This window comes from Schistocerca serialis, chromosome 3 (genome assembly GCF_023864345.2).
Source record: "Schistocerca serialis cubense isolate TAMUIC-IGC-003099 chromosome 3, iqSchSeri2.2, whole genome shotgun sequence".
Classification (NCBI taxonomy): Eukaryota; Metazoa; Arthropoda; class Insecta; order Orthoptera; family Acrididae; genus Schistocerca; species Schistocerca serialis.
This window is the reverse complement of record NC_064640.1, coordinates 314450636-314477266: the sequence shown is the minus strand read 5'-3', so window position 1 is coordinate 314477266 and position 26631 is coordinate 314450636. Positions and strand designations below refer to the sequence as shown.

The 26631-nt window shown below is 41.8% G+C and overlaps 1 protein-coding gene across 1 annotated transcript in view; it reads left to right on the top strand.

The window, feature by feature from the left end:
- The window catches only part of LOC126470801 (uncharacterized), a gene marked incomplete at its 5' end in the record, with an annotated part of 313759 nt that overhangs the window by 150709 nt on the left and 136419 nt on the right, over positions 1 to 26631 (top strand). Inside the window, 2 exons of the mRNA XM_050098814.1 lie at positions 785 to 980; positions 22676 to 22924. Coding sequence (XP_049954771.1) covers positions 785 to 980; positions 22676 to 22924 — 445 coding nt within the window. The remainder of the gene's footprint in view (positions 1 to 784; positions 981 to 22675; positions 22925 to 26631) is intronic.

Genomic DNA, 26631 nt, shown 5'->3' with positions numbered 1-26631 from the left:
ACAGTATTTCCAAAACTGTTTTATTCAGGGCGCACAGGTCCAAGAAAGATGATGAGCCCTTACTTATCATTTTTGTTCTCACACAATTTAACACCGTCTCCTCAAATTTTATTGTGCGAAAAATTCCTTCTCTAGAAATTGAGCAACAGCGTATGACCTCAATAACCCAGTTTGTAGTATACGTTTTTCTTTCAGTTAGGATGCCACTGGTTGAGAAGCTTTGCTCCAGGCATCATGTCTGCAAGTTCCTGTAGGGAGAAATACCCATCTTCAATAACTAGTCATGAACTCTGTAAAGAGAAAAAGTTATAACGGGGCTTTGAGCAAGAGATGGAGGCACCAGGATGAAAATCAGACCACACTGAATCAACCAGCTCTGGTCAGCGACCTATGCGCAGAGGACATCTCCCTTTTCTGTATCACAGCCTTCCACGTGACGAAACCAGACCAGTAACCAGGATGTAACACAGCCCGATCCCACTCCCGCAAAGTTAGCGGGGAGCAGGAGCATCTAAACCCGCCCGAACCAGCCTGTCAGCACTCGAACAGCTAGTCAGTTATGTGATGCGGAGCCTATGCTACTCAATGCTGTGCCGTTGTTGCAGACGCATCTATCACTGCTGGGACACAAAACACTGCCTGCCACCCATGGCTACCAAGGCAGTCCCGCATTTGCTACCTTCCCAGGAGTACGATGTGAGAGCCCACCCATCTCTGTCCTCGCCATAGTATGTACAGAAGAACTCTATGTCTGAAATCTGGATGAGGTCTGATATCCTCACAGCAACCGCCAGCAGCTTCGCCAGCAGCCTCACCATCTCCGACCAGAGTGCCCTGAAATACGGCGATGCAGCAACAGCAGCGGCGGCTGCAAGGGCGCAGTCAGCAGCCGCGGGCCGTCGCGCTTCAAATGCCGTGGTATTGACCTCGCCCGCCATCGTTACTTGCAGTTCCAAGTCAATGGTTGTAAAGGAGCTGGAGTAAAGAAGCTGTTGTAACGCTGATCGAACCTCCTTCTGCTGCATACTTCATCCTTCTTCAGCAGACGAATACAATCCACACTAAAGCATCCTAGACGTCCTGTTATAACTGCATAGAGCGATAAACTTCACCCTGGCCGCTTGCATGTGATTTTCCATTGTTTTTAGAGGTTGCATCACCCACGCAGCAGGTAGTTTTGCTACGGAACATAAGTGGCTTTCATACACATATCTCACACGCGTAACTTATTCAAGATATTGTGCTAAGTGGCATAAACAGTTCCGTCCATTCGTTCCTTATCTCAGAAATACTCACTGTGGGATTTCTTATAGTCCATATTATTTTTACGCAAAACATTTCAGATATCCAATGAAAACTCAGTGCCAGAAGTCAGAAAAACGTGAAGTGACCGACTAGGGACAACCTTCTAGAGTATTGCAAAATCAATGGATCATTCGATCTTACATCGGTGATAAGCCATCCACGTACACTGATAAGCCAAAACTTTATGACCACTGACTGAAGGCTGCATGTTGGCGTTGCAGGCACATAACGCGATAAGCAAAATACGCTATGTGATCAAAAGTATCCGGAAACCCACAAAAACATACGATTTTCATATTAGGTGCGTTGTGCTGCCACCCACTACCAGGTACTCCATATTAGCGACCTCAGTAGTCATTAGACATCGTGAGAGAGCAGAATTAGGCGCTCTGCGGAGCTCATGGACTTCGAACGTGGTCAGGTGATTGGGTGTCACTTGTGTCATACGTCTGTACGCGGGATTTTCACACTTCTAAACATCCCTAGGTCTACTGTTTCCGATGTGATAGTGAAGTGGAAACGTGAAGGGAGACGTACAGCACAAAAGCGTACAGGCCGACCTCGTCTGCTGACTGACAGAGACAGCCAACAACTGAAGAGAGTTTTAATGTCTAATAGGTAGACATCTATCCAGACCATCACGAAGGAATTCCAAACTGCATGAGGATCTACTGCAAATACTATGACAGTAGGTGAAAGGTGAGAAAACTTGGATTTCATGGTCGAGCGGCTGCTTATAAGCTACTCATCACGCCGGTAAATGCCAAACGAAACCTCGCTTGGTGTAAGGAGCGTAAACATTGGACGACTGAACAGGGGCAAAACGGCGTGTGGAGTGACGAATCACGGTACACAATGTGGCGATCCGATTGCAAGGTGTGGGTATGGCGAATGAGCGGTGAACGTCATCTGCCAGCGTGTATAGTGCCAACAGTAAAATTCGGAGGCGGTGGTGTTATGGTATGGTCGTGTTTTTCATGGAGGGGTCTTGTACGCTTTGTTGTTTTGCTTGGTACTATCACAGCACAGAGCTACATTGATGTTTTAGGCACCTTCTTGCTTCCCATAGTTGAAGGGCAATTCGGGGATGGCGATTGCATTTTTCAACACCATTGAGCACCCGTTCATAATGCACGGCCTGTGGCGGAGTGGTTACAGGACAATAAGATTCCTGTAATGGACTGGACTGCACGGAGTCCTGAACTGAATCCTTTGGGATGTTTGGAACGCCAACTTCGTGCCAGGCCTCACCGACCGACATCGGTTCCTCTCCTCAGTGCAGCACTCCGTGAAGAATGGACTGACATTCCCCAAGAAACCTTCCAGCACCTGATTGAACGTATGCCTGCGAGAGTGGAAGCTGTCATCAAAGCTAAGGGTGGGCCAACTCCATATTGAATTCCAGCATTACCGATGGAGGGCGCCACGAACTTTAAGTCATTTTCAGCTAAGTGTCCGGATGCTTTTGATCACATAGTGTATATAAGCAGCGCAGAAACTAGAGTGTTTCTAGCGACAATACGAATCGCAAATGGGAAAATTATCTCACGTAGGCTACTTTGACGAAGGGCAGTTTGTTACGGCATGGCGGCTGGAAACGAACACCTCAGAAACGGCGAAGCTGGTCGGCTGTTTGTACTGTACGACCGTGACGATCTATGAAAAGTAGTTGAAGGACGGTGATGTGTGGCAGGTGGCAGGTCTGACGTCAGAGTACAAAACTGGTCAGGTACAAGTGTTTCGGAATGTACCGTTCTGAGCACATTGTTAAACACAGGGCTCAGCAGCAGGTGAATCCTACGGGTTCCAATGTTGAATCAAAGTCATTGTCAATTATGATTGCATCGGCCACAGTATCATCGAAACCGGGCGATGGATAAATATAACATGCGTCCTTTAATTAGATGAATCACGTTTCTTGCTACACCACATCGATGGACTGACCGGATGTACTATGGTCTGGGCGAACAGATGCTCCGGACTTGCAGCGCGACACAGACAAAGCTTGGTGAGGAATGGTGTTATGCTATTGGAGACATTCACCTGGGCTTCCGTGGGACCTGTGATTGTAATCAATGGTAGCTGCATACTACGTGAACATTATTTCAGACTACCTGCATCACTTCTTGCTTGATATCTTTCCTGATGGCGATGGCACTTTCCAGTATGATTATTGCCCGTGTCACAAAGCCAAAATTGGTGCCACAGTAGTGTAAAGGGCATGACAGTGAACTCGCGTGGATGTCTCAGCCAACAAATTCACCTGATCGGAACCTGATGGAAGACATCCGAGACGCTATCGTGCACCAGCTCCGTGCCCACAAACCATCGGCCTGTATTTTCCAGGGTTTGCGTGATTTGTGCGTAGACCTCTGGATAGTCACCAAGGACTTGTTGACTGCATGCCATGCACAGTCGCTGCTGTACTGCGTTTCAGAAATGGTCCAACACGCTATTCATCATGATGTTATTATGTTTTGGCTAATCACTGTATATCTACCGCAGTAGTCTTTGGTAATATCAACGTCTGAACTTGATTTTATTTGAAATTTTAAGAACTAACGTAGTACACGTTTCCGCCTTTTTTAACTACCTTATCTCCATGTATCTGGTGTTTCATTTACCGTATAAGTCCTGTATCTGGTACGACGTTGTGCAGGAAACAAGATCAGGAAGGGAGGCTCCGCTCGTCATCTACTCTCCAGCCTGTTCGTCAGACTCCCGCAAGTCTCATATCGGTTTTAGCCAAGCCCCTTGGTTAGAAGTCGGAGAAAATCGTTGCACCAATAACACCTCACACTGATGCGTCAATAACAGCTTTACACAGAGTTGCGTACAGATTCAAACTGAAGCCTTTCAAAACAACAGTAGTACATTGACTGCCAATTCGGTGTTGCTCGGTGTCACAACTGGCATTACAGTCTGAGCATGATGGAGACGCTAATCGTGATGTTCTATTTTCCTCTGATGCAGGCTACATTTAGCTGTGTGCAGAAGAGCTGAAACCGGAATTCTGAAAATTGTCATCAACTACATGATATGAAAATAGGATTTTGGTGTGCAATTACTGCACCGATCTTTTTCCAAGACATCGTAGCGTCTGATAGATATTTTATCAATAGCCTGCCACTTCTTTGTTTTCAGAAACTAACAGATAACGAAACGACAGTCGATTATTGCTTGCAGGACAACACAATCGCACTTAGTGCCCATCAGTCTATGAGAGCATTACGAAGTTCTATTAGTAATATGAACTATCCTCGTAATACTGCCATAGATGCTTTAGCGATGTGTGCACTGGCAGCACTGATCTCGAGCTGTAGGATCTGACTGGTCAGTCGATAGACTACCGTTACTTAGTAAAGTCTTTTCAGGTCGAGTTTATATACAGCTACGTGAACAATTGCTATTGATATACCAGTCAGTTGTGCTAAATGCCAAAGGAATTTTTCGGACATTTTTCCGAGGACGATACTCAATCGTCTAATTCAGCTAAACCCGATACGACACCTGCCAGTCTGAGAAAGAGACCGGGAGGTACATCATCTGGTCAAAAGTTAGTGGGCAGTAAAAAGGGGAGCGTACGCCCTTCGCCTTTATGACTTCGTGAACCCCACTGGGGACGGATTCAATAAGGTGTTTCAATGTCTTTTGAAGAATGGCAGCCCATTCTTCTTCAAGAGATGACACCAGAGAAGGTAGTGATGTTTGATGATGATGATGATGGTGATGATGTTTGGTTTGTGGGGCGCTCAACTGCGCGGTTATCAGCGCCAGTATAAATTTCCAGCCTTTGCTCAGTCAAAACTCAGCACCTTTCATGGATGATGATGAAATAATGAGGACAACACAAACACCCAGTCATCTCGAGGCAGGTGAAAATCCCTGACCTCGCCGGGAATCGAACCCGGGACCCCGTGCTCGGGAAGCGATAACGTGACCGCGAGACCACGAGCTGCGGACTGATGACATGTGACGCTGGGATCTGGAGCGATGTCGACGTTCTGGCTCACCCCAAAGGTGTTCCATTGCCTTCAGGTGGGGAAAATGGACAAATCTGTCAGTTTCAGGAATGTTATTGTTCAAATGCTGCTTTATCACATGATCGTTTGTCATGCTGATATAAACAATCATCGTCTTCGAACTGTTCCTCTATTGTAGGCAACACACAATGCTGTAAAATGTGTTCATATCCTTCCACATTTCGCGTTTTCTTAACCACAATAAGGGGACCACACACTAACGACGATAATCCCATACAGTAACATTACTTCCTCTGTGCTTCACTATTGGCACTACACGTGATGGCAGGTAGCGTGCTCGAGCCACTCGCCAAACACAAAGTCTCCCATTGGACTGCCAGAGGAAATAGCGTGATTCTTCACACCAAATCACTCGTTTTCAATCATTCATTATCCAGTGGCGTCGCCCTTCACATTGTCTCAATCGTCGCTTGGCACCGACTACAGAAACGTACGGCTTATGAGGAGCTGCTCGATCGTTCTACGCCAGTCCTTTTACCTCCCTCTGCAAAGTCGTTGTGTTAGCTGGACTGCTGGTAACTCTTTGGAACTCACAAGTGATTCCCACCGCTGACTTCGTGCTAGTTTTACAACCACCCTTGCAAAGCTGGTACTTGAGGTCTGTCTGGCCTTGACTTACCTATGGTCGTCCCTTCGCATTGTCATTTCACACTCACAATCATTGAGTTGGGCAGCTTTAGAAGGGTTGAAACGTCCCTGATGGATCGGTTAATTAGGTGACATGCAATGAGTATTCCACATACAAAGTCAACGAGTTCTCCTCATCGACCAATTCTGCCGTTATTTCCTCTCTTCTGGTAAATGTAACGATCGGAAGCCGCCTTCCAGGTATACGTCCCCGCACAACGTCGGACACAACGCTAGGGTCGTACATGAAACATCATGCATTTCAGAATGCCACTGAAGACAAAGCTAACAACCACCCACAAACTCCCATACAGTTCAATCTGGCATGTGCTTAAGTGCCTTCTGGAGATTCGTGTGAAGGGTGTTAGGGCTTTTGTCGTTTAGTCCACACCATCATATTCATGTTCAGTTGGATATAGATCACATAGGTTTGAGGAGTGAGGCGATTCTAGTCGCGTGATGTCCTCATGAAGGAAGAATCCGTACATCCTATGTGGTCTTTGAGCATGATCCACTGGACAGAAGTCAGGCCTCTATGCAAAATGAAATCGTCGCAAATACCACTGAAGGATGTCGTCTCTGTAAACCGCACCACCATAGAATGCGTAGGAAACACGTGCTGTGGAGATTTCTTCCTAACACGGTGCCATCCCAGACTAAAACACTGGTGACGCCATATCTGTTCAAAAATGGTTCAAATGGCTCTAAGCACTATGGGATTTAACATCTGAGGTCATCAGTTCCCTAGACTTAGAACTACTTTAACCCAAGTAACCTAAGGACATGACACACATCCATGCCCGAGGCAGGATTTGAACCTGCGACAGTAGCGGCAGCGCAGTTCCGGACTGAAGCGCCTACAACCGGTCGTCCACAGCGGCCGACGCCATATCTGTCCCGTTCCGCAATATAGTGTCGATCGTACCGTGTCCCATGTGTACACCAGATGAGAAGGTGACTAATAACCACTCACCAGGCTATATTGCTACTCAACACTGAACAGTACAATCCCCACAGTTCGAAGGTTCACTTTCTGTGGGCAAGACATCGCCTTTGGCTACTAAGGTAGTGAATTTTGACGAAGGGAAATCATGTGGTAGGCCGCAGAGCAAACAGAGCAGTCTCTCTAAGGCATCATTACGCAAGCTGATGGTAGATAAATTATCCGATAGTGAAGATAAAAACTACGCTGTTACGTTATCCTTCTTTTTCATATGTAGCAGAGACTAATTAGCCAAAACATTACGACCACCTGCGTTATAGCATGTCGCTACATCTTTAGAACGCAGTACAGCAATGATTCTGCCTGGTATGGATTTAAAAAGACCTTGATAGATTTCTGGGGATATGAGGCACCAGATGTCTACACACACGCCACGCAATTCCCTTAAGTTGAGGGCCGATGATTTGTGAGCACGGAGCTGGCGCCCCATAACGTAACAGATCTGTTGTATCGGGTTCGCATCATCAGAATTTGGTGACCAAGACGTTAACTTGAATTCATTACCTGTAGCACGATTTTGGCAATGTCAGATGGACAGTGATTATGCGGGAAGATGCCACCGCCGTACGGGAAGCATCAAGCGTGAAGATGTGCAGGTGGCCTACATGAACATTGGCGTAGCTCATAGCTGTAATGGTGCCTTCGTTTACTACCGCAGATCCTATGGAAGTCCAAATTAATGTCGTCCTTCGCATAATACATCCCCTCACGGCCTGTGTCTTTGACACGGTGCATGTTTGGAGCATCCACTCCGAGGATGACACTGTATCTGGACACAATCATAGATTTGATGTAGCAAGAAACATGATTCAGCCGCCCAAGCGACAAGTTTCCCTTGATCCACGGTGCAATGTTGATGATCCTGTGCCCACTGCAATCGTAATTGACGACGTCTTGGGGTCAACATGGGAACGTGTCGATGTTGTCTGCTGCAGAACCCGATGATCAACAATATCCCTTATGGACAGTACCGAAAAAGTATTTCCTACATTGTATACCAAGAGAACACTTGTGCTAACGAATCCGTCAGCTCCTAGTCCTCTAGAAGTGGTAAAAAAAACCATAAGGACAATATGCCCAACCATCTGATTACTGACGCAAAGATCGAAGCTGGATACCGCATTGAGAAGCTTTTAGCCAGTTATCTAAATAAAAATTTGAAACATCCACTATACCTAACCGAGAGAAACTTGTCAGTAAGTTTTCTAACTTAGCCATTACTCCTAACACATCCATTCTTTCTCTGGATGCAAAAATCATGTATCAAGTATTCCTACGTATCCGGTACAGGACACAATTAATGAGAGTCTTTAGACACACTGCGGAAGAACCCTAGATGAGACAGATGATGATTTATAGCTGTTGAAGATGGTGTTACGTTTTAATTATATAAGTTGCGTGATGGTATACAGGGCGTCTCTCGTTAAGAGTCGTCAGGCGCATTTTCTCTGGAGGTTCAGCAGACATTTGCAATTTTGTTTTTGCAGAGTGTAGCTGCATTCAGCCCAAACAAATAGTGCTCATCAGATCTTGAGTGCGACGGCCAGTGTGGGCGGAAACGTCGGTTTATTTCCCGTTATAAACAAAACGATTTTTAAAGCGGAATTTTACCTGCACAGTTGATAGAGCGATCCCAGACTAGTCTGTTCCGATATTCGTTTTATCGACGTGTATTTACACGGACAGCAAAATGCGAAGAATAAACAGCAATCCAGCAGCAACTCAGTAACGCTGCATGCTTGGCAGTAGCAGTCAGCGCGGGGCAGGGGAATACTATCGCTGCTGGAATATTGGTTATTCTTAGAGTTCTACGGTCCACGTTAATACATATCGACAAAACAAATACCACACTAGGCTAATCTGGGACTGCTCTATCGAGCGGGAACTTAAAATTCCGCTTTAAAAATCGTTTTGTTTGTAACGGGAAACAAACCAACACTCCGTTGACAATGGGCGTGCTATGGGTTCTCCGATTTCCTATTTTTCAGGAAACATCTTCATGACGAATTTCGAGCATCGTCTTATGGAGGGTCTAACTATATACTCCAACATAATCGTTTTAAGAACTCAAATATCTTTCGGTTCAAATGGCTCTGAGCGTTATGGGACTTAACTTCTGAGGTCATCAGTCCCCTAGAACTTAGAACTACTTAAACTTAACTAACCCAAGGACATCACACACATCGATTCCCGAGGCAGGATTCGAACCTGCGACCGTAGTGGTCGCGCGGTCCCAGGCTGAAGCGCCTAGAACCGCTCGGTCACACCGGCCGGCTGCCTTTCTTAGATCAGTCTAGTACGCTTATAGAGAACACTATCAGTTACAATGTTTATAGAAAACCTACAACTTCTGACCTGGTAATTAATAATTCTACAAACCATCCAATACAATAAAATATGGCAGCGTTCAGATCAATGCTGCACAGACTAGGTAATATCCCATTGTCTCAAAGTGCCCACGAGTATGAGTTTTGATAAATTCGGTTCATAGGCCACTCCAACAGCTAAGGGGTTGGCTTTGCCACTAATATGAATAAGAGTGTTTTAAAGACCAAGAATGAGAATCGTAATCCTTCTGTGGTCCGGGTTCGAATGCTCTTGGCCCCATCCGCAATAATCCCCATGATGATAAGATTTATAGTAGAATACTATGGTAATGTTTCCAGGAGGAGCGTAAGATAGTTGAGTTCTTAAAACATAGTTCTGACCTACTTCGTTCCTATAAATAATGGAAAGAAGCTCACATACTGGGAAAAGTCGCGATTTGATGCTTTGGAGTCTATTACAGTACATGCAACGGGCGTAGTTCAAGATATATTGGTCAAACCGGTAGAAATTTTGAGGCACGCTTTATGGAACACATTAACAAACCAGACTCCCAATCAGCTTTAAGTATCCACCTTCAGGAAACTGGGCAGTCAATTACGGATCTCCCATCTAATCTTGAGATAGTTTATCGAGCAACAAAAGGCAATACACGTAAAATTTTGAACGAATTGAAAATATAACGCTCATTGAAATAATTTTCTGATGAAACACTCAATGCACAGACGGATTTACCACAGAGAAACAGTAACGCGTGTAAAAGCCGAGGATGAAAAAGAGAGAATGAAACATAACTTTATGGAGAAGCGATCCATTGCTGTTAAATTTTGTTGCAACTGGAAGGATGAATTAAGGTAGGTTATTGATGAGCCTTACTACTCAATAAAATCAAAAAGTGACTCAGGTGGACATTCCCACAGTTTATCTGAAACAACAGAGTGGTACTGGCGTCCTGGCGGTAGTACTGTGCATGGGGGCTTCATTATTATTAAATTTGAAAATCATTTTTTATTTTACGTAGCTGTATGTCCGATTACGCTGTGTCTCGTAAACGGTTGGCCCTGACTAGTATTATTACGCAATCTGACTGCATAGAACAACAACAAGAATGAAATGAAAATTTTCGTTAACACAATTAATTAATTAAGTCCCCAGCAACTATAAAACCTACGAAACCAAAACACAAGTGTAACTGTTCTGTGTGTGGAAGTATGACTCAACGTACACATCTGGCACGGTTCTCCTTCAATAAGACAAGAAATTTCAAATACCATTTATACTGACGTGATTAAAAAAATTAGAAATACTATAATTGCGCAAGAAAACCAGAATTACACTCTAATACAAGAACACACGCCAGATGCTTTGTTGACTGAACCTGTAATGACGCATTATTTAAGACATTGAAATAATAAAAAGAAAAGGAAAAATTTTTTCTTTTACCTTCATATATTGACGAAAATCACTCTAATCATTACAATATATCTCCACACCGACTCGCTACTACCACATCTCAACAAGAACTTTTCAGTATCACATCTCAGCAAGCACTGCCTACTACGAGTTCTCGACCAGCACTTTTCACTAGCACATCTCAACAAGCACTGACTACTACGAGTTCTCCCCAAGCACTGCCAGTGGAGGCGGCTGAATAATACTCTTTGGCGCAATCTCTGGCGCTGTGGCTCAGTGTAGCCACCTTTCATATGCCCCTCCTCCACAGGCCAGAATTTGATGGTATTTTTGCCAGCATTGGTGGTGAAAATACCACCAAAATCGTCCACAATAATACAGACAAAAATAAAAGATAATATAAATACCTAAATATCACATAATTAGTTAAAATTTTGGCTTTGCACTGACCTTTCAATAACCTAATATATGACATACAGTAAGCAATACAACTTCTTTTTATACATGTGACTTTACATAATAGTTCACACAATACACAAAAAATCAGTTTATACAAATGTTCACATAAAATGCTTTGAATGATTAAAAAAAAAACAAGTAGTTGATAGTTCCAGCAGTAGAACCCAGCAATGGTCAACAGGTGCAAATACCAACAAGTGACATCATTTTAGTAGAATCAGTCCATTAGTGGCACCCAGCAATGTTGAACAGGTGCAGACACCAACAAGTGACATTAGTTCAGTAGAAGCAGTTCCATCAGTGGCACCCAGCAATGTTGAAGAGGTACACACAGTAACAAGTCACATTTCTGAGCAGAAGCGGTTCCATTAGTGACATCCAGCATTGTTGAACAGGTGCAGACACCAACAAGTGACATCATTTCAGTAGAAGCACTCCATCAGTGGCACCCAGCTATGTTGAGCAGGTGCAGACAGCAACAAGTGACATTATTTCAGTAGAAACAGTTCATCAGTGGCACCCAGTAATGTTGAACAGGTACACACAGCAACAAGTCACATTTCTCAGCAGAAGCAGTTCCATTAGTGGCACCCAGCAATGTTGAACAGGTGCACACAGCAACAGGTGACATTATGTCAGTAGAAGCAGTTCATCAGTGGCACCCAGCAATGTTGAACAGGTCCAGAGAGCAGTCCATAATATTCACTATCACTGATCACACTGTTCATCAGAGTTTATAAGCAGAAATTAAACATGTCCTAGTGGCACCAATCATGTAGAAAAAGTACAAGTAACAGTCCATAATATTTACTATCACTGATCACACAGTTCATCAGCAGAAATTAATCATTTCTAAGTGGCACCCATTATGTTGAAAAAGTGCAGGTAACAGTTCATAATATTCACCATCACTAATCAGACAGTTCAGGTATGAACAATAGTTTGAATGCACATACAAATGCTTTTACAATGCTCTTACACTAAACATACAAATTCTAATAAACACACAAATGATATCAGATAATTGCCATATTAACTATTACAAATTCTCATATATCAGTAAACCTATAATATTTATGGGTGTCAGTGCAAGCCACTACAAACAAATAAAATAATATTTAAGAGATAGGTTGGGACTAATTATTTGGGATTAGGAAAGGAAAACACACAAAACACACTCACTCATCTGTCATCCACATTAAGTACTACTGTGTAATTGAATAGTGTTAACTGTGTAAATGCAATTCTGTCAAAATTTGATGTTCATCATGTGTATCAAGTAGTAGTGGCAGCAATGTATAACAGTCAATAATAGTTAAGTCAACGTCATAGTCATCATGTCAAGACCAATGTTTGTCAAGCCAGATCAAAATGTACGGTTGCTGAATAACTGTCAGTGGGCCAAGATATGCAAATACTTCCTCTCTCCAAAAAAAAAAAAAAATTTACTGCTTATTGATTTAACAAAGTGTGTGTAGACAATCTTCCTTCCACTTTAGTGTTCTAGTCTGCCATCTTCATCCTCCTTGTTCCATATAGACCAAAAAAAAAAAAATATGCACCTCACTTACTTTACCTCTTATCCACCAAAACTCCAATAATCATCAGCATCACATAATCTCAATACTTCAATAATACCTCTTACGTCGATACATATAAATCTTATCATCACTATCATTTACCTTACCTCTTGTCCACAAAAACTCCAATAATCATCAACTTCACATAATCTCAATAATACCTCTTCAATACGTCGATACATATAAACCTTATTGCCAATATCATTTCACTTCCATAACAACTCTTTCCTCTAGTCAGTCTCCTCGAACAAGTACAGATAAAATCCTAATGCAAACCTCATCATCCCATACAATCCGAAGACACATTGTCAACACACAACCTCTGTGTAATCCATCTGACCCAAATCTTCTACTCATTATGAATTATAAACAAAAGAAATGCATACATGAGCTCTAACAGACTTAGTTCGAATAATTCTCAGTAATTAAGTACGATTACGGAGTGTGAATGATCATAATATTTCACAGTGTGTACACCACTTCAAGAATTATGGCAAACAGAAGCAAACATGTGGAGTATTTCTTGTGTCAAGTGTCACTTCCTATTTCAATTGCTCACGAAAAATGCAGTGTAATAACTGTCAATGGTCTAAACCTAGTTTTGTTATGTCATGTCGTTAGCTTCCTTCCTATTAGCATAAATTATATGAAAGGTGGCTACACTGAGCCACAGCGCCAGAGATTGCGCCAAAGAGTATTATTCAGCCGCCTCCACTGGCAGTGCTTGGGGACAACTCGTAGTAGTCAGTGCTTGTTGAGATGTGCTAGTGAAAAGTGCTGGTCGAGAACTCGTAGTAGGCAGTGCTTGCTGAGATGTGATACTGAAAAGTTCTTGTTGAGATGTGGTAGTAGCGAGTCAGTGTGGAGATATATTGTAATGATTAGAGTGATTTTCGTCAATATATGAAGGTAAAAGAAAAAAATTTTTCCTTTTCTTTTTATTATCTCAATGTCTTAAATAATGCGTCATTACAGGCTCAGTCAACAAAGCATCTGGCGTGTGTTCTTGTATTAGAGTGTAATTCTGGTTTTCTTGCGCAATTATAGTATTTCTAATTTTTTTAATCACGTCAGTATAAATGGTATTTGAAATTTCTTGTCTTATTGAAGAAGAACCGTGCCAGATGTGTACGTTGAGTCATACTTCCACACACAGAACAGTTACACTTGTGTTTTGGTTTCGTAGGTTTTATAGTTGCTGGGGACTTAATTAATTAATTGTGTTAACGAAAATTTTCATTTCATTCTTGTTGTTGTTCTATGCAGTCAGATTGCGTAATAATACTAGTCAGGGCCAACCGTTTACGAGACACAGCGTAATCGGACATACAGCTACGTAAAATAAAAAATGATTTTCAAATTTAATAATAATTAAGCCCCCATGCACGCTACGGCACATATTCACTTAGTGTAGTGAATCCCCTGAGGACTAATAGCCGCACATAATTTCCAGTTTGTGACCTAGTGGCAAATTTGGCGGAAGTGCGTACATAAATTGATCTAACCATGCACATGGATGTATGTCATTCTTAGAATTGCGGAAGATCTTAAATTTCCGAACAGTTAAGAAGTGTTTATAGTCAAAGTTTTCGCCTCGTGGCGACAAAGACCTACCGCGTCTGTCCCAGTCACAATGACGATTATTGTTAAATTCACGCGCCTGGCGCTCTCTTGTTGCATCCCGTACATGAAACAAATTACTTTCTTCAAAGCCCTCTGCTATCTGTGATTCTAAATTTCTTCTACTGTCTTTTCCTACGATTTCACCTTCAATTTGTTTGACTTGCTTTCGTAATGCCTCAACTTCCCTTTTAACGCGTTCATTAAATTTTCCCTGATTTTCAACATGTTTATTTATGTTCTGATACTCTTCGGTTTCTGCAAATGACAATGGTGCTGTATCATCCGAATCTCTGTCCCCATGTAAACTAAGATTTGTCAGTTTATCTTAAATTTCCTCAACTCTTTCCGATAAGTCACCTAATTGTTCTTTCTGTTTATTTACGTCTTCCGTAAGTGTCGCGACTCGGGTTTCAGTATTGACACATTTGGTAGTTAGCTGTTCATATTGTTGTGTTAGGTTATTTAATCTGTCATTTGGTACGGATTCCTCGATTCTCTCAAATATTTCTTCCTTATCCTTTGCACGTTGTAAATTTAACTCTGAAAATTTCTGTACTATCACGCGATCTCTTTCTTCCTGTTCTCTATCCTGTTCCTTTTGTCTAATCTCTACTGCAATTAATTTATTATTGTGAGCATTCAAAATCGGTTGTACTTCTTCTCTGATTTCTTTTTTTAATTCATCTTTCATGTTTTTGAAACATGTCCCTATTCGTGAGTCTAACCGTGTTTCCATTGTTCCCATCTCAGTTTTAATTGTCCCTATATCTGTTTTTAATTCAGATCCTAACTGTGATCCCAATGAGTCTAACCGTGTTTCCATTGTTCCCATCTCAGTTCTAATTGTTCCTATTTGTGAGTCTAACCGTGTTTCCACTGTTCCCATCTCAGTTTCTAAACGTGTTGCCACTGTTTTTAATTCAGATCCTAACCGTGTTTCAAGTGAGTCTAACCGTGTTTCCATTTGTGAGTCTAACCGAGATCCCAAATTTAATATTGCACTCATCAACTGCTCTATATTAAATGGTTCAAAATTCTTTTCGCCCGTAACATTTCCCGCAAAACTAACTTCCTTCTGCATAGCCATAAAGCTATCCGTGTTCGATACTATTCCAGAATCTTCTATCGTTAATCTCGTATTCTGTGAATTTTCTGATTGAGAAAAATTTTGAAATGGTTCCGGACTATTTTCCCGACTTATTACATTGTTTTCCACTTCATTACTCATCACACTGTTCTCCTGTGTTGGCGAGTTCGCCATGTTAACAATTTCGTCATTCTCACTATTCATCATTTTTGCCTTTTTCATTGATCGCATAATCATTTACAAAACATAAGAAATTCGTCACTGTACGAAAATTACACACAATGACTCCTCATCTTCAACAATACCATTCACACGAAATATTTCCCTCAAACACGATTAATCGAACAATTGAAATAATTGCACTAAATTGTCAAACCCGTAGACAAGACAACACAAATTAAATTTTGAAAAATACCATTAGAAGAATGCCAATTACCAAATCTACACATGCAATATAGACTACAATTACTAAACTACAAATTACTACAACAATACTACTGTCTACTATTTTTACAATCAGAAGAATTCCAAGGGACGATCCGAAGCAGCGGTCGCCACGTGCATGGGGGCTTAATTATTATTAAATTTGAAAATCATTTTTTATTTTACGTAGCTGTATGTCCGATTACGCTGTGTCTCGTAAACGGTTGGCCCTGACTAGTATTATTACGCAATCTGACTGCATAGAACAACAACAAGAATGAAATGAAAATTTTCGTTAACACAATTAATTAATTAAGTCCCCAGCAACTATAAAACCTACGAAACCAAAACACAAGTGTAACTGTTCTGTGTGTGGAAGTATGACTCAACGTACACATCTGGCACGGTTCTTCTTCAATAAGACAAGAAATTTCATATACCATTTATACTGACGTGATTAAAAAAATTAGAAATACTATAATTGCGCAAGAAAACCAGAATTACACTCTAATACAAGAACACACGCCAGATGCTTTGTTGACTGAGCCTGTAATGACGCATTATTTAAGACATTGAGATAATAAAAAGAAAAGGAAAAATTTTTTCTTTTACCTTCATATATTGACGAAAATCACTCTAATCATTACAATATATCTCCACACTGACTCGCTACTACCACATCTCAACAAGAACTTTTCAGTATCACATCTCAGCAAGCACTGCCTACTACGAGTTCTCGACCAGCACTTTTCACTAGCACATCTCAACAAGCACTGACTACTACGAGTTCTCCCCAAGCACTGCCAGAGGAGGCGGCTGAATAATACTCTTTGGCGCAATCTCTGGCGCTGTGGCTCAGTGTAGCCACCTTTCAACTGACACCCGGATAAAAGATGGACCTTCAGAGTGAGATGCAATTATGATAAATTACATTCGACAAATCGCTTAAGCTTAATGACTATATAAAGTGAATGTCTGCGGGATAATAGTCTACGATGTTGAAATCTAATCATAAATTACTAAAACGTAATTCGCCAAAGTATTCGATACTCAGGAGTGCTTAAGAAGAGAAATCAAGAAGAAAAACGGCAGACAGACATTACTTAAGAAATGTCAGTCAAACATATACTGAAGGCTTTCAGCTGGAGAGAACAGAAGTCACTTAGCTGATGACTCTGAATCGAATGAACAGATACACTGATGCAAACTGTAAGGGGTCCGTAGGCCCTTATTATAAGTTTGCACTCGGCACAGGTCGATAGGGCAAACAATCGATAGTGTCGGGTTGCGAGAGCAAGTGTAGAGTTGAAGTCAGTTCCCAGGTTGCGGGCCGAGCGGTGTAGAGGCCTGTTGCTGTAATGCAAGGCTTTACCGCCAAAGAGAGTGGCCATCGCCGCGGTTTAACCCCTTTGTGTTAGAATAATACGGGAAAGTGAAAAAGTATAATTACTAGAGTGATCAGTGATATTCTGTGCCGATATTTTTTGGTTTCGCGTCTACCGCGCCGGCATCATTTGGATTGCAGTGTTGGATTGCAGTAATGGTATTTGCGTGTGACGATTATGAATAACGAAGAAGCCTGTGCTGAGATTAGCCATAATTAAATATGTATGACGAAGGCAGTGGCTGTCTCCTTTTTCTTATGTTTTAGAGACGAATATAGGTTCTTGATTAATGAAGCTGTGTTGGCGTTCTTGTCACCAGACATTTTATTATTACAGCATTTGAGAAGGACAAAATGGAATGTAACAACTCCGTAGCAGTCAAATCCGATTGCCAGCCCCATTAGGTACACGGTCACATTAATTAATATTTATTTGGGCTGCTATCAGATCCCGATCGAGCGGGATACATAAATCGGAGGTGTTACAAAACTCTTGGTCACTTCATATGAAAACCAGGTAGAGAACACTGTAGAAATACACGAGGGGCGTTCAGTATGTAATGCAATACACTTTTTCTCGCCCAATTTAGGTTGAAAAAATACGAAATGTGTTGCGAAACATCGTGGAATATTCCCGCTTCAGCCTCTACGACATCATGAAGTTCTGATAATTGGCTGCGCTATACGTAGCCTCCAAAATGGCGTCTGTAACGGTGATGCGTTCCAAGCAGAGAGCTGTCATTGATTTTCTTTCGGCGGAAAACCAGAGCAGCACAGATATTAATAGGTGTTTGCAGAATGTCTACGGAGACCTACCAGAGAACAAAAGCAGGGTGAGTCTTTGTGGAGGCGTCTGTCATCATCGCAACGAATTCGCGCAGATCTGTTCGATCTCCCTCGTGCCGGCCGGCCGCACACAGCTGTGACTCCTGTAATGTTACAACGTGCGGACACACTCATTCGAGGTGATCGACGGATCACAATCAAACACCTTGTTGCTCTACTGGGCGTCTCTGTTGGTAGTGATGACACATTCGTCCACCAGTTGGAGTACTGAAAGGTGTTTGCCCAATGGGTTCCCCGCCGCCTAACGGCAGGCCATAAAGCGCAACTAACGACTGTGTATGAGAAGTAGCTTCTCCGACATCGACCAGTGGAGTGGTAACATGTGGGCATAAAGGCGTTCTCAGAAAGGTGGCGTAAGGCCGTCATATTCAATGGAGACTGTGTTGAAAAATGAAGTTTTGTAGCCAAAATAGTGAGGAATAATATGGTGTATTGGAAACCTGAATAAAACCAACCTGTTTTCAGAATTATGTTACATTACTTACAGAACGCCCCTCGACACGTCAGGTTCACCGAGAGTGCTAGTGCACTGCTTCCTGGACTCGGATAGGCGCGCCGGCCCCCAGATCGAAGCCGACCACGATCGCCACGCGGTTCTAGGCGCTGCAGTCCGGAACCGCGCGACTGCTACGGTCACAGGTTCGAATCCTGCCTCGGGCATGGATGTGTGTGATGGCCTTAGGTTAGTTAGGTTTAAGTAGTTCTAAGTTCTAGGGGACTGATGACCTCAGATGGTAAGTCCCATAGTGCTCAGAGCCATTTGAACCATTTTGAACCCATATCGAATCCGCCCGGCGGATTAATGACGTGGGCTGGTGTGCCGGCCAGCCTGGATGTGGTTTCAGGCGGTTTTCCAGATCCCACTAGGTGAATACCGGGCTGGTCACCACGTCTCTGCTCAGCTACACGATTCGCAGACATTTGGAACACGTTCGCACTATTTCCTGATTTACACTAAACCCAGACAGCTGGGGTTCACTGATTCCATCCAGGCAGGAAGGGCAACCGACCATCCCTTCACACTAACCTTGCCAAATCCGATTGTAACCAAGCCGACCCTGCGAAAACTGTGGGACAAAGACGTCAGCGACAGACTTACAGAACATCCGTCGTAGTTTATTGGTTCCTAGAAGCATATTCTTTAAGCATTACCTTAAAATTTCAGTACATTCATCCCCTTGTTTGTTGGAAGATTACTTCAGTAACACTGTACAGCACATTCATTCCCTCTAGTCGGCCGTTATGTAACTTCACGCATTTGCCATTTCCCGCTCTGTCTTATGACAGTGTTGTGCCAGTTTAGCTCAGTTCGGATGTCCTTACGGCATATGCGGTTTTTCCGATTTTTTCCATTTTTGTTAGTTATTGAAATATACTGTTATTTTATAGGTTGCTTGTCGGACCCAGTCGTTTTAACTTGGACCACTGCTTTATAGTGAGTGACTTATTTTTATTCCTTTGACGATGAACAGTGGGATTTGGCTATAACTGTTTTTCCTGTATACTATAATGATTTAAAAGACATTGTAAGTGTACTGTTCATGGATTTCTTATCTACAAATGATCACTTTTTTTAATTTGCTTTTCTGAAGAGTAAATGTGTGGTTCTTCCAATGTACAGCTCACCAGAGGATGCATTTTAAGAACTCGAAACGAGTCGTGACCTTTCAATAAATTACTTTAAAGACTTGATCGGATGACATTTTATTCAACATGTTTATTCAAATGTACGCTGAATGGTATGCTCCGAAACCCGCGTGCTTGTTCCAGTATTGTATTCTATTGTCATATCTGCCACAGACCACTGCAAATCCTGCTTTGCAGACCGGGCAAGCCTCCGATCTCCAGGTTCTATAATGAAGCGTGGGCATCCAAGAACTTGTTGCCTAGTGGTGGCTTCACCATCGTCCAGTCACTTTCCATAGATACAACTGTATCACGCGAACAGCCGACCACCTTCACCGTTTCCCAGACACTCATTCCAAGACGCCGGGCCATAAAAGTCTGCTTATTGTCAAAATCGCTTACGTCAGCGGATTTCGCTAAATGGGTCCCGCATCGTCGCTATAGCAGTTTCTTATTCGTTTCTGCTTCATTTATATACGAGGGGCGTTCAATAAGTAATGCAAAACTTTTTTCTCGCACCATTTCGTTTGAAAAAATGCGAAATTTGGTGTGGGACATCGTGGAATATTCCTGCTTCACTCTCTATAATTTCATGACGTTCCGGTAGATGGCGGTGTTTTACGTAGCCTTCAAAATGTCGTCTGTAACGGATGATGACAATGTTCTGGTTATTGGGGCACACAACTGCTCGGTTATCAGCGCCCGTACAAATTCCCAACCTTTGCTCAGTCCAAACTCGCCACTTTCATGAAAGATGATGAAATTATGAGGACAACACAAACACCCAGTCATCTCGAGGCAGGCGAAACTCACTGACCCCGCCGGGAATCGAACCCGGGACCCCCGACTTCTATTTGTTTGGCCTACTGAGGTATGCACTCTCGGGGAAAAGTTCGTGGGTCATGGGGAGGTTATTGATGCCGTAACACGTTGTCTCCGACATCCACCAGTAGATGGTACCATGAGGGCATACAGTCCCTCACAGTAAGGTGGCGTAAGTCAACGGAGATTATGTTGAAAAATAGTGCTTTGAAGCCAAAAGAGTGGGAAATAATATGGTGTCCTGGAATCCTGAACAAAACGACCTGCTTTCAGAAAAGAACTTCGCTGCATTTCTTACTGAACGCCCCTCGTATTATCCTAGCCACATCGTGGGCCTGCAGTGCCACCCAGTGCCTTCAAATTTTGCGGTGGACAGTGCGCACATTATTTTGGCTCGTCACTGTATATGCTTTACGGAAAGAAGCAGGTCGTCCAACTTTCAAGCTTCATTAACTTTCCTCTGTTCGTAAAGTAGCCTTAGTAGCTGAAATAGTGTGAAGGATGAACCAGAAAAAGAATTCTGCCTGGTGGACGAGAAATTTTCCGCAATTTCCTTTATCTCAATGGCGCTAGTCCTACAGCTTCGTAAGGGGGTCTCTGGACTTTGAAAGGAATCGTTAGGAAGTAGTTGCAAACTAAAGTTTTGTAACAGTCCGTAGTGAGTGCTTGAGTAACTCACAAAGCCACAGTCCACGTAAGGCAGATGTTGAGTTCGAGTCCCCCTCCAACTTAAGAGTTTCATTGTATTGCAAACGTGGACTGCCTACGCTGAGTCATCGGATAGTGTTACTCTGTTCCATTCGTTGAAAACTATTGGGTTCCTTGTGGAAAATTGCTCAGAGATTTCCACTCGGTGTTGGATGCTCCTTTTATATTGCTCACCTCGGTTTGCTATTAAAGAAACAGATTGCTCGAGATGCTGATTGAGGTCTGGTATCACTTTGATTTACTTTTTTGTGACATTCATCCTCAGCATTAGGTTGATATGGTTCATAGTGGGTTGGATTTCGTCACTATTGCCTCTGGATGACGGCGCGTTGGCAGGAATCATTTACGCTATTTAAGCTTGGAAATGCTCCAACTGAACTCTCTCCAACAACCTGTTCTCATTGAATGTAAGAGATACCGCTGTACATAAATGGCCAGAATATCCACTTCTAAAAAGTGTTATCTTCTGAAACATAAATGTTTCCGTTATTTAATTAATTATCCATAATTCTGATGTTTTCAGTAGGGATACAGGATGATTACTAAATTTATTCTTGGCAAAAAAAAAATTTAAGTGCCATTGCAATAACATTTACAGTAGTGATTGTGCCGAGTAGTAACACTGCAGCAACTCATTTATGCTGATATCTGCTAAAAATTTCATGATTTTTTACCTGTCTCTGAACTCTGTATACTGTAATATTTTATCCAGCAGAAGCGTTGCTGTTTCACTTACGCCTTTGTCTATTTCTCGTCAGTATTTATTAGTTTATCGTTTTCATTTTTCCATTTCTAAGCTCTGTATAGATCAGTATTTTGCATCATATTGTCTCCTAATTGTCTAATAGCCCCGTAGAATCAGTGGTTGTTAACAAGCAACCTACGAGTAACACCACAAACTTAGTTCAAATCAATTTCTCCTTTATTACCCGAAGTTAATAAATCTATTCTCTACAGCCATAGGTTGGGACGCTAAAGCCTAATATTTCTTTTCTTTCTCTGCCTACAGCACAACTTCTTGGAACACATATCGCCACATTACGTTTGATGCGTAATTTTGTGTTCTTTTTTCTCATTTTTAATCTCAAACTCATTCCACTCCTGCTAAGTCTTTGGAAAGGCATTTTACCAAATTAGCCCAATAAATGTACAGTTCCCAGTTTAACGAACAGAATTTTATGAAACGACGAGCAATTTTATATTTGCATTAGTATTATTGAATTTAACTTTTAAGAATTAAAGTATCAATTGTGAAAAATCGGTCTCCCAGTTTTTTCCAATATGCTAGTCCTACAGTCTTCCCCCTCCTTTTCTAAGCAAATGTATATGTAATAGATACCTGATATAAATGTAATGGAACACTATTTTCATACTTATTTTTATTGCATTTTCTGTTTTCAGTTTATCTTGTTGACTTTGGGATATCAAAACACAACTGGAGCAGAAACACTCGCTGACACATTAGCTCTCCTCAAAAAACTAACCAGGTTATTACCAGGTGAAGGAGAGCAAGTCTTGGATTTGCTTCATGACGTCCAAAGCTACTTGAATCAAACAAATTTCCTCGATGACATTCTCGCTTCCGTGAATGACTTCTACGAAATAATAAGTATATTACTGGATAATCCATTTTCCATCCAAAATCCTGAGGTACGGATTATGTCTTAAGCTTTTATTTTTAATTAAAAGATACTCTAAACTTAAATGTAGCTACTGCTGAAATATATTTAAGCACCTTCTTGTTTGTTTTTCATTTTCACTTGAGTTTCAAATAATGGTCCTGGAAGATCTGATTCGTATATCATCGATTACATATTTATTTAATTTTAAGGCAACCACCGGGGCATTCATTCATGCAATCTAACCTGTTTCCACTGTAAGGGCAATGTATAAACATTATATATTAAGTCGATGTAGGTAAGTTTCCCACTTCCCTACAATGAATGTTTACTTTTGATCGATCAAACACGATGAGGAACAAATAAAAGGAAATTACTTGTATGTGGTATAAATATTGGACAGTAAACTGGTGAAATATAAGTTAGTTGAAGAATTAAAATTTCAGTCGCTATTAAAAAGATTCATAAAATTAGACTTGACTCTAAGATAGCATTTTGTTAAAACATACGATCTAAAAGTTGAAGTAGTTGACAAACAAATCATGAAGTTAAGTGATCAGTGAAGCAGGAAAAGAAAGATAACATTTTAAAGATTTTAAAGCTGTTACCTACGACTGCAAGAGAAAATGAGTTAATTCGTATGGTGAACTGCGACTGTGTGTGCAGTAACATGAAATAGTGTTCAGGCAATGTGAACCAGAAGATTGCGAGGCATTTCGTTAAACTCAGCTGAGCCAATTATAAATGTTATTTGAAATGACAACATCACTTTGGTTCCGAAAATTGGATGCGTGTCGTTATATTTCAACAAGATGCACAAGATTAGCAAAAGAAGTGCATAGTACCTTTTCAAGAGAAGCCCATCAGACTGATAACAACTGGCCCGAAAGATGAGAAGTCTGACACAAAAGCGTTGCTATAAATGTGTATAATATCAATCGCTTCCCAAACAGAGAAGAAGTGATATTATTACATAAGTGATATTATTGACAGTATGTAAACAGTTACGGATCAGAAATATAAAAATTTGAATATCTCGCCTAGTCCGACATATCTGTAACGAATTGGTGCAGTAATAATTTTTCGTTTAAGATAATTATGCAAAAAACACAAATGAGGCGTCAAGTAAAGGTGCTCCATACCTTCTCGAGAAATCTAAATTAGTAGGCACTTAAAACAACATCAGTTACAAATTGAAACTGGTTCCCACATAGGAATTCGTAACAAGAGTTTTTTTGGCTTCTGTGCGCAGTATTCTACTAGTGAGCTATCCGAACATGTCTAAAATCTCTGCGTAGAACTCCTGTTTAGCACTACCACTTCCGCTTGCCGTTCCCGTCCTACTTCTACTTTGGTAATATGTGACATATACCATGAACAGTATGGTGAGAAATGGCTTTCTTACAGTTTAAAGAAGTTTCTAGAATAAAATACATTACGTATGCACTAACTTTTATGCTATGACTATGAGAAATGTTCGTCCCAACACAAAAATGTATTGAAGTTCACATTTTTCTGGCGGCTGTGTTATAGTAAAAACATCTCGAAATTGCAAATGCATCTCTGTTACGAACGATGCAGCGTTTTTATCAATAACTGTCATGGGCTTACCGTTTGATTACTGCAGTTTTCTGAAACTGTGCTGTCAGCAGATAATTAACTGCATAATTAACTTTTATGCATTTTTCGTTGTTATCATCGAGTATTTTTACGAATCACAGACGTGTGACAGTATTATGTAACACAGGCTCACGCAGGTGATTCAGTAATGCGATTTACTGACCACATGGTGGATGACAGAGTACTAAACACGTCTGTAATTCATTTGAAAATGACTGATAAGATGTTTTTTTCTAGTAATACCTGGTAACAAAAACTTGTTTCTTGTGAAATAAATTTACATTATGTCACAAACTTTGTCATTGTTGTTATAACCAAATATCATTATCCCGAAGGCCTTTGAATACCGAGGCACTAATGGTGATGTGAGGTATTAAAAAATTTCCGCCTTCTGCAAGATAGTATGTAATTGTGGAAGAAACTGATAAAGCGTGAAACATAACAACAGTTACAAAATCTCAAGAAATCTGCAAAGAAATTCAGGTTAAAATTTAAGTGATTATTTGAATCTGCTCGCTGGAAGAAAAGTTCAGCCTCCAAATCGAGTAAGGCGTTATAAATAATTTACAGGTCCTGTGGAACCCTTTGGAGTCAATAGAACGGAAGTATACTGCTGGTCGTTAAAATTTCATTACCAGAAATGATTGCAATCAACGAAATTTTACTTGTTGTGGTTATACATTGTGGTAGGAAGAATAGATGATAAAATGCGTAGGTGATTTGAGGGTGTACAGGGTGTGAAATATAGTATACAGAGATGCCAATCTCTGGTATCTGCAATTGTTCTACCCCACCTGGACAACGAGTTGAACTGAGCTTGGATGACAGAGATGGATATGACATTGTATGCTACTTCCACTCTTATGCCTGAGTTCATCAGTCACAGAAGTTGCAATTGATGGCGTGCCAGTCTCTCGGCCACCCACTATCCAATTTGTTCAGTTGAGAGAGTTAAAGACAACTCGCTGGCCGGAACAACATTCGAACACTCTCTGTATTGAGGCATTAGTCGACTACAGCATTATTCCACCTGCGAATAAGGCGCTTCAGTCGGCTCGTGTATTTGTATTTCCCTGTGCGGCTGAAGGCCATCAGAATATGCTTAGCGACCAGGCAAGTTATCCGGACTTCCACAGTGTATACGACAGTCGAAAGACTGGAAACGGTGTTTGTAAACTGTAAACTCACCGTGTGCTTCCGATAATGGCCACAGGAGGCCAAGTCCAATAATATTATTATTGGATAGTAGGTCCGGTTAGCAAAGGAAACATGCTGTACTGCGCTCTCTTGTTGAAAGATAACGTCACGGGTGTTAATATGTAAGAAATGTAACGGCTGATGTCCAAATTAGCGGCTATGTGAATCATAAGTGATAGTGTAATCTATCCAATGGCAGTCCATACCATCACGTCAAGTACTGGGCCCTTATGACGATGACAAATGTTACCTGTCACCGTTCGCTCTCCTTTAGCCTCCACACACCGATACGGCCATTGTCCTGTGCTCACTGTTTTCGTTGGACGCACCACTGTCGCCGCGCCTCTCTTTTCCGCCGCCATCTCAATGGAACTCTCAACAATGGTCGCCACACTGACAGTCCGTGGTGCTCCAGACGTCGTCACGAGCGAGGTAGCGCAGTGGTTACCACATTGGCCTCATATTCGGGAGGATGACAGTTCAATTCCCGGTCCGGGCATCCAGATTTAGATTTTCCGTGACTTCCCTAAACCGCTTAAGGTAAATATTGGGATGATTCCTATGGAAGGGACAGCCAATTTCCTTCCCCATCCTTCCCTTAACCGAGGTAATGACCTCGTAGTCGATGGGACGTTAAAATCTAGTCTTCCAGACGTCGTCACACTGTTAGTATGGATTCTAATAATGCTGCAAACAAGCCCATTTCTTAAAAGTACGTGACGTTGTTGAACTAATCGTCACCGCTGAGTGAAGAATATATCTGTCATCTAGGGGGCTAGTCGTGTGGCACCGTTGAGATTCTGCATATCGTTGAACATGGCCCATCTGAACCCATCGATTTCCTGTTCACATGAGAACAGTGGGATGCAAACGAACGGAATTAGCAATATCTCGGAACGATAAACCACAGACTCAGTAGGC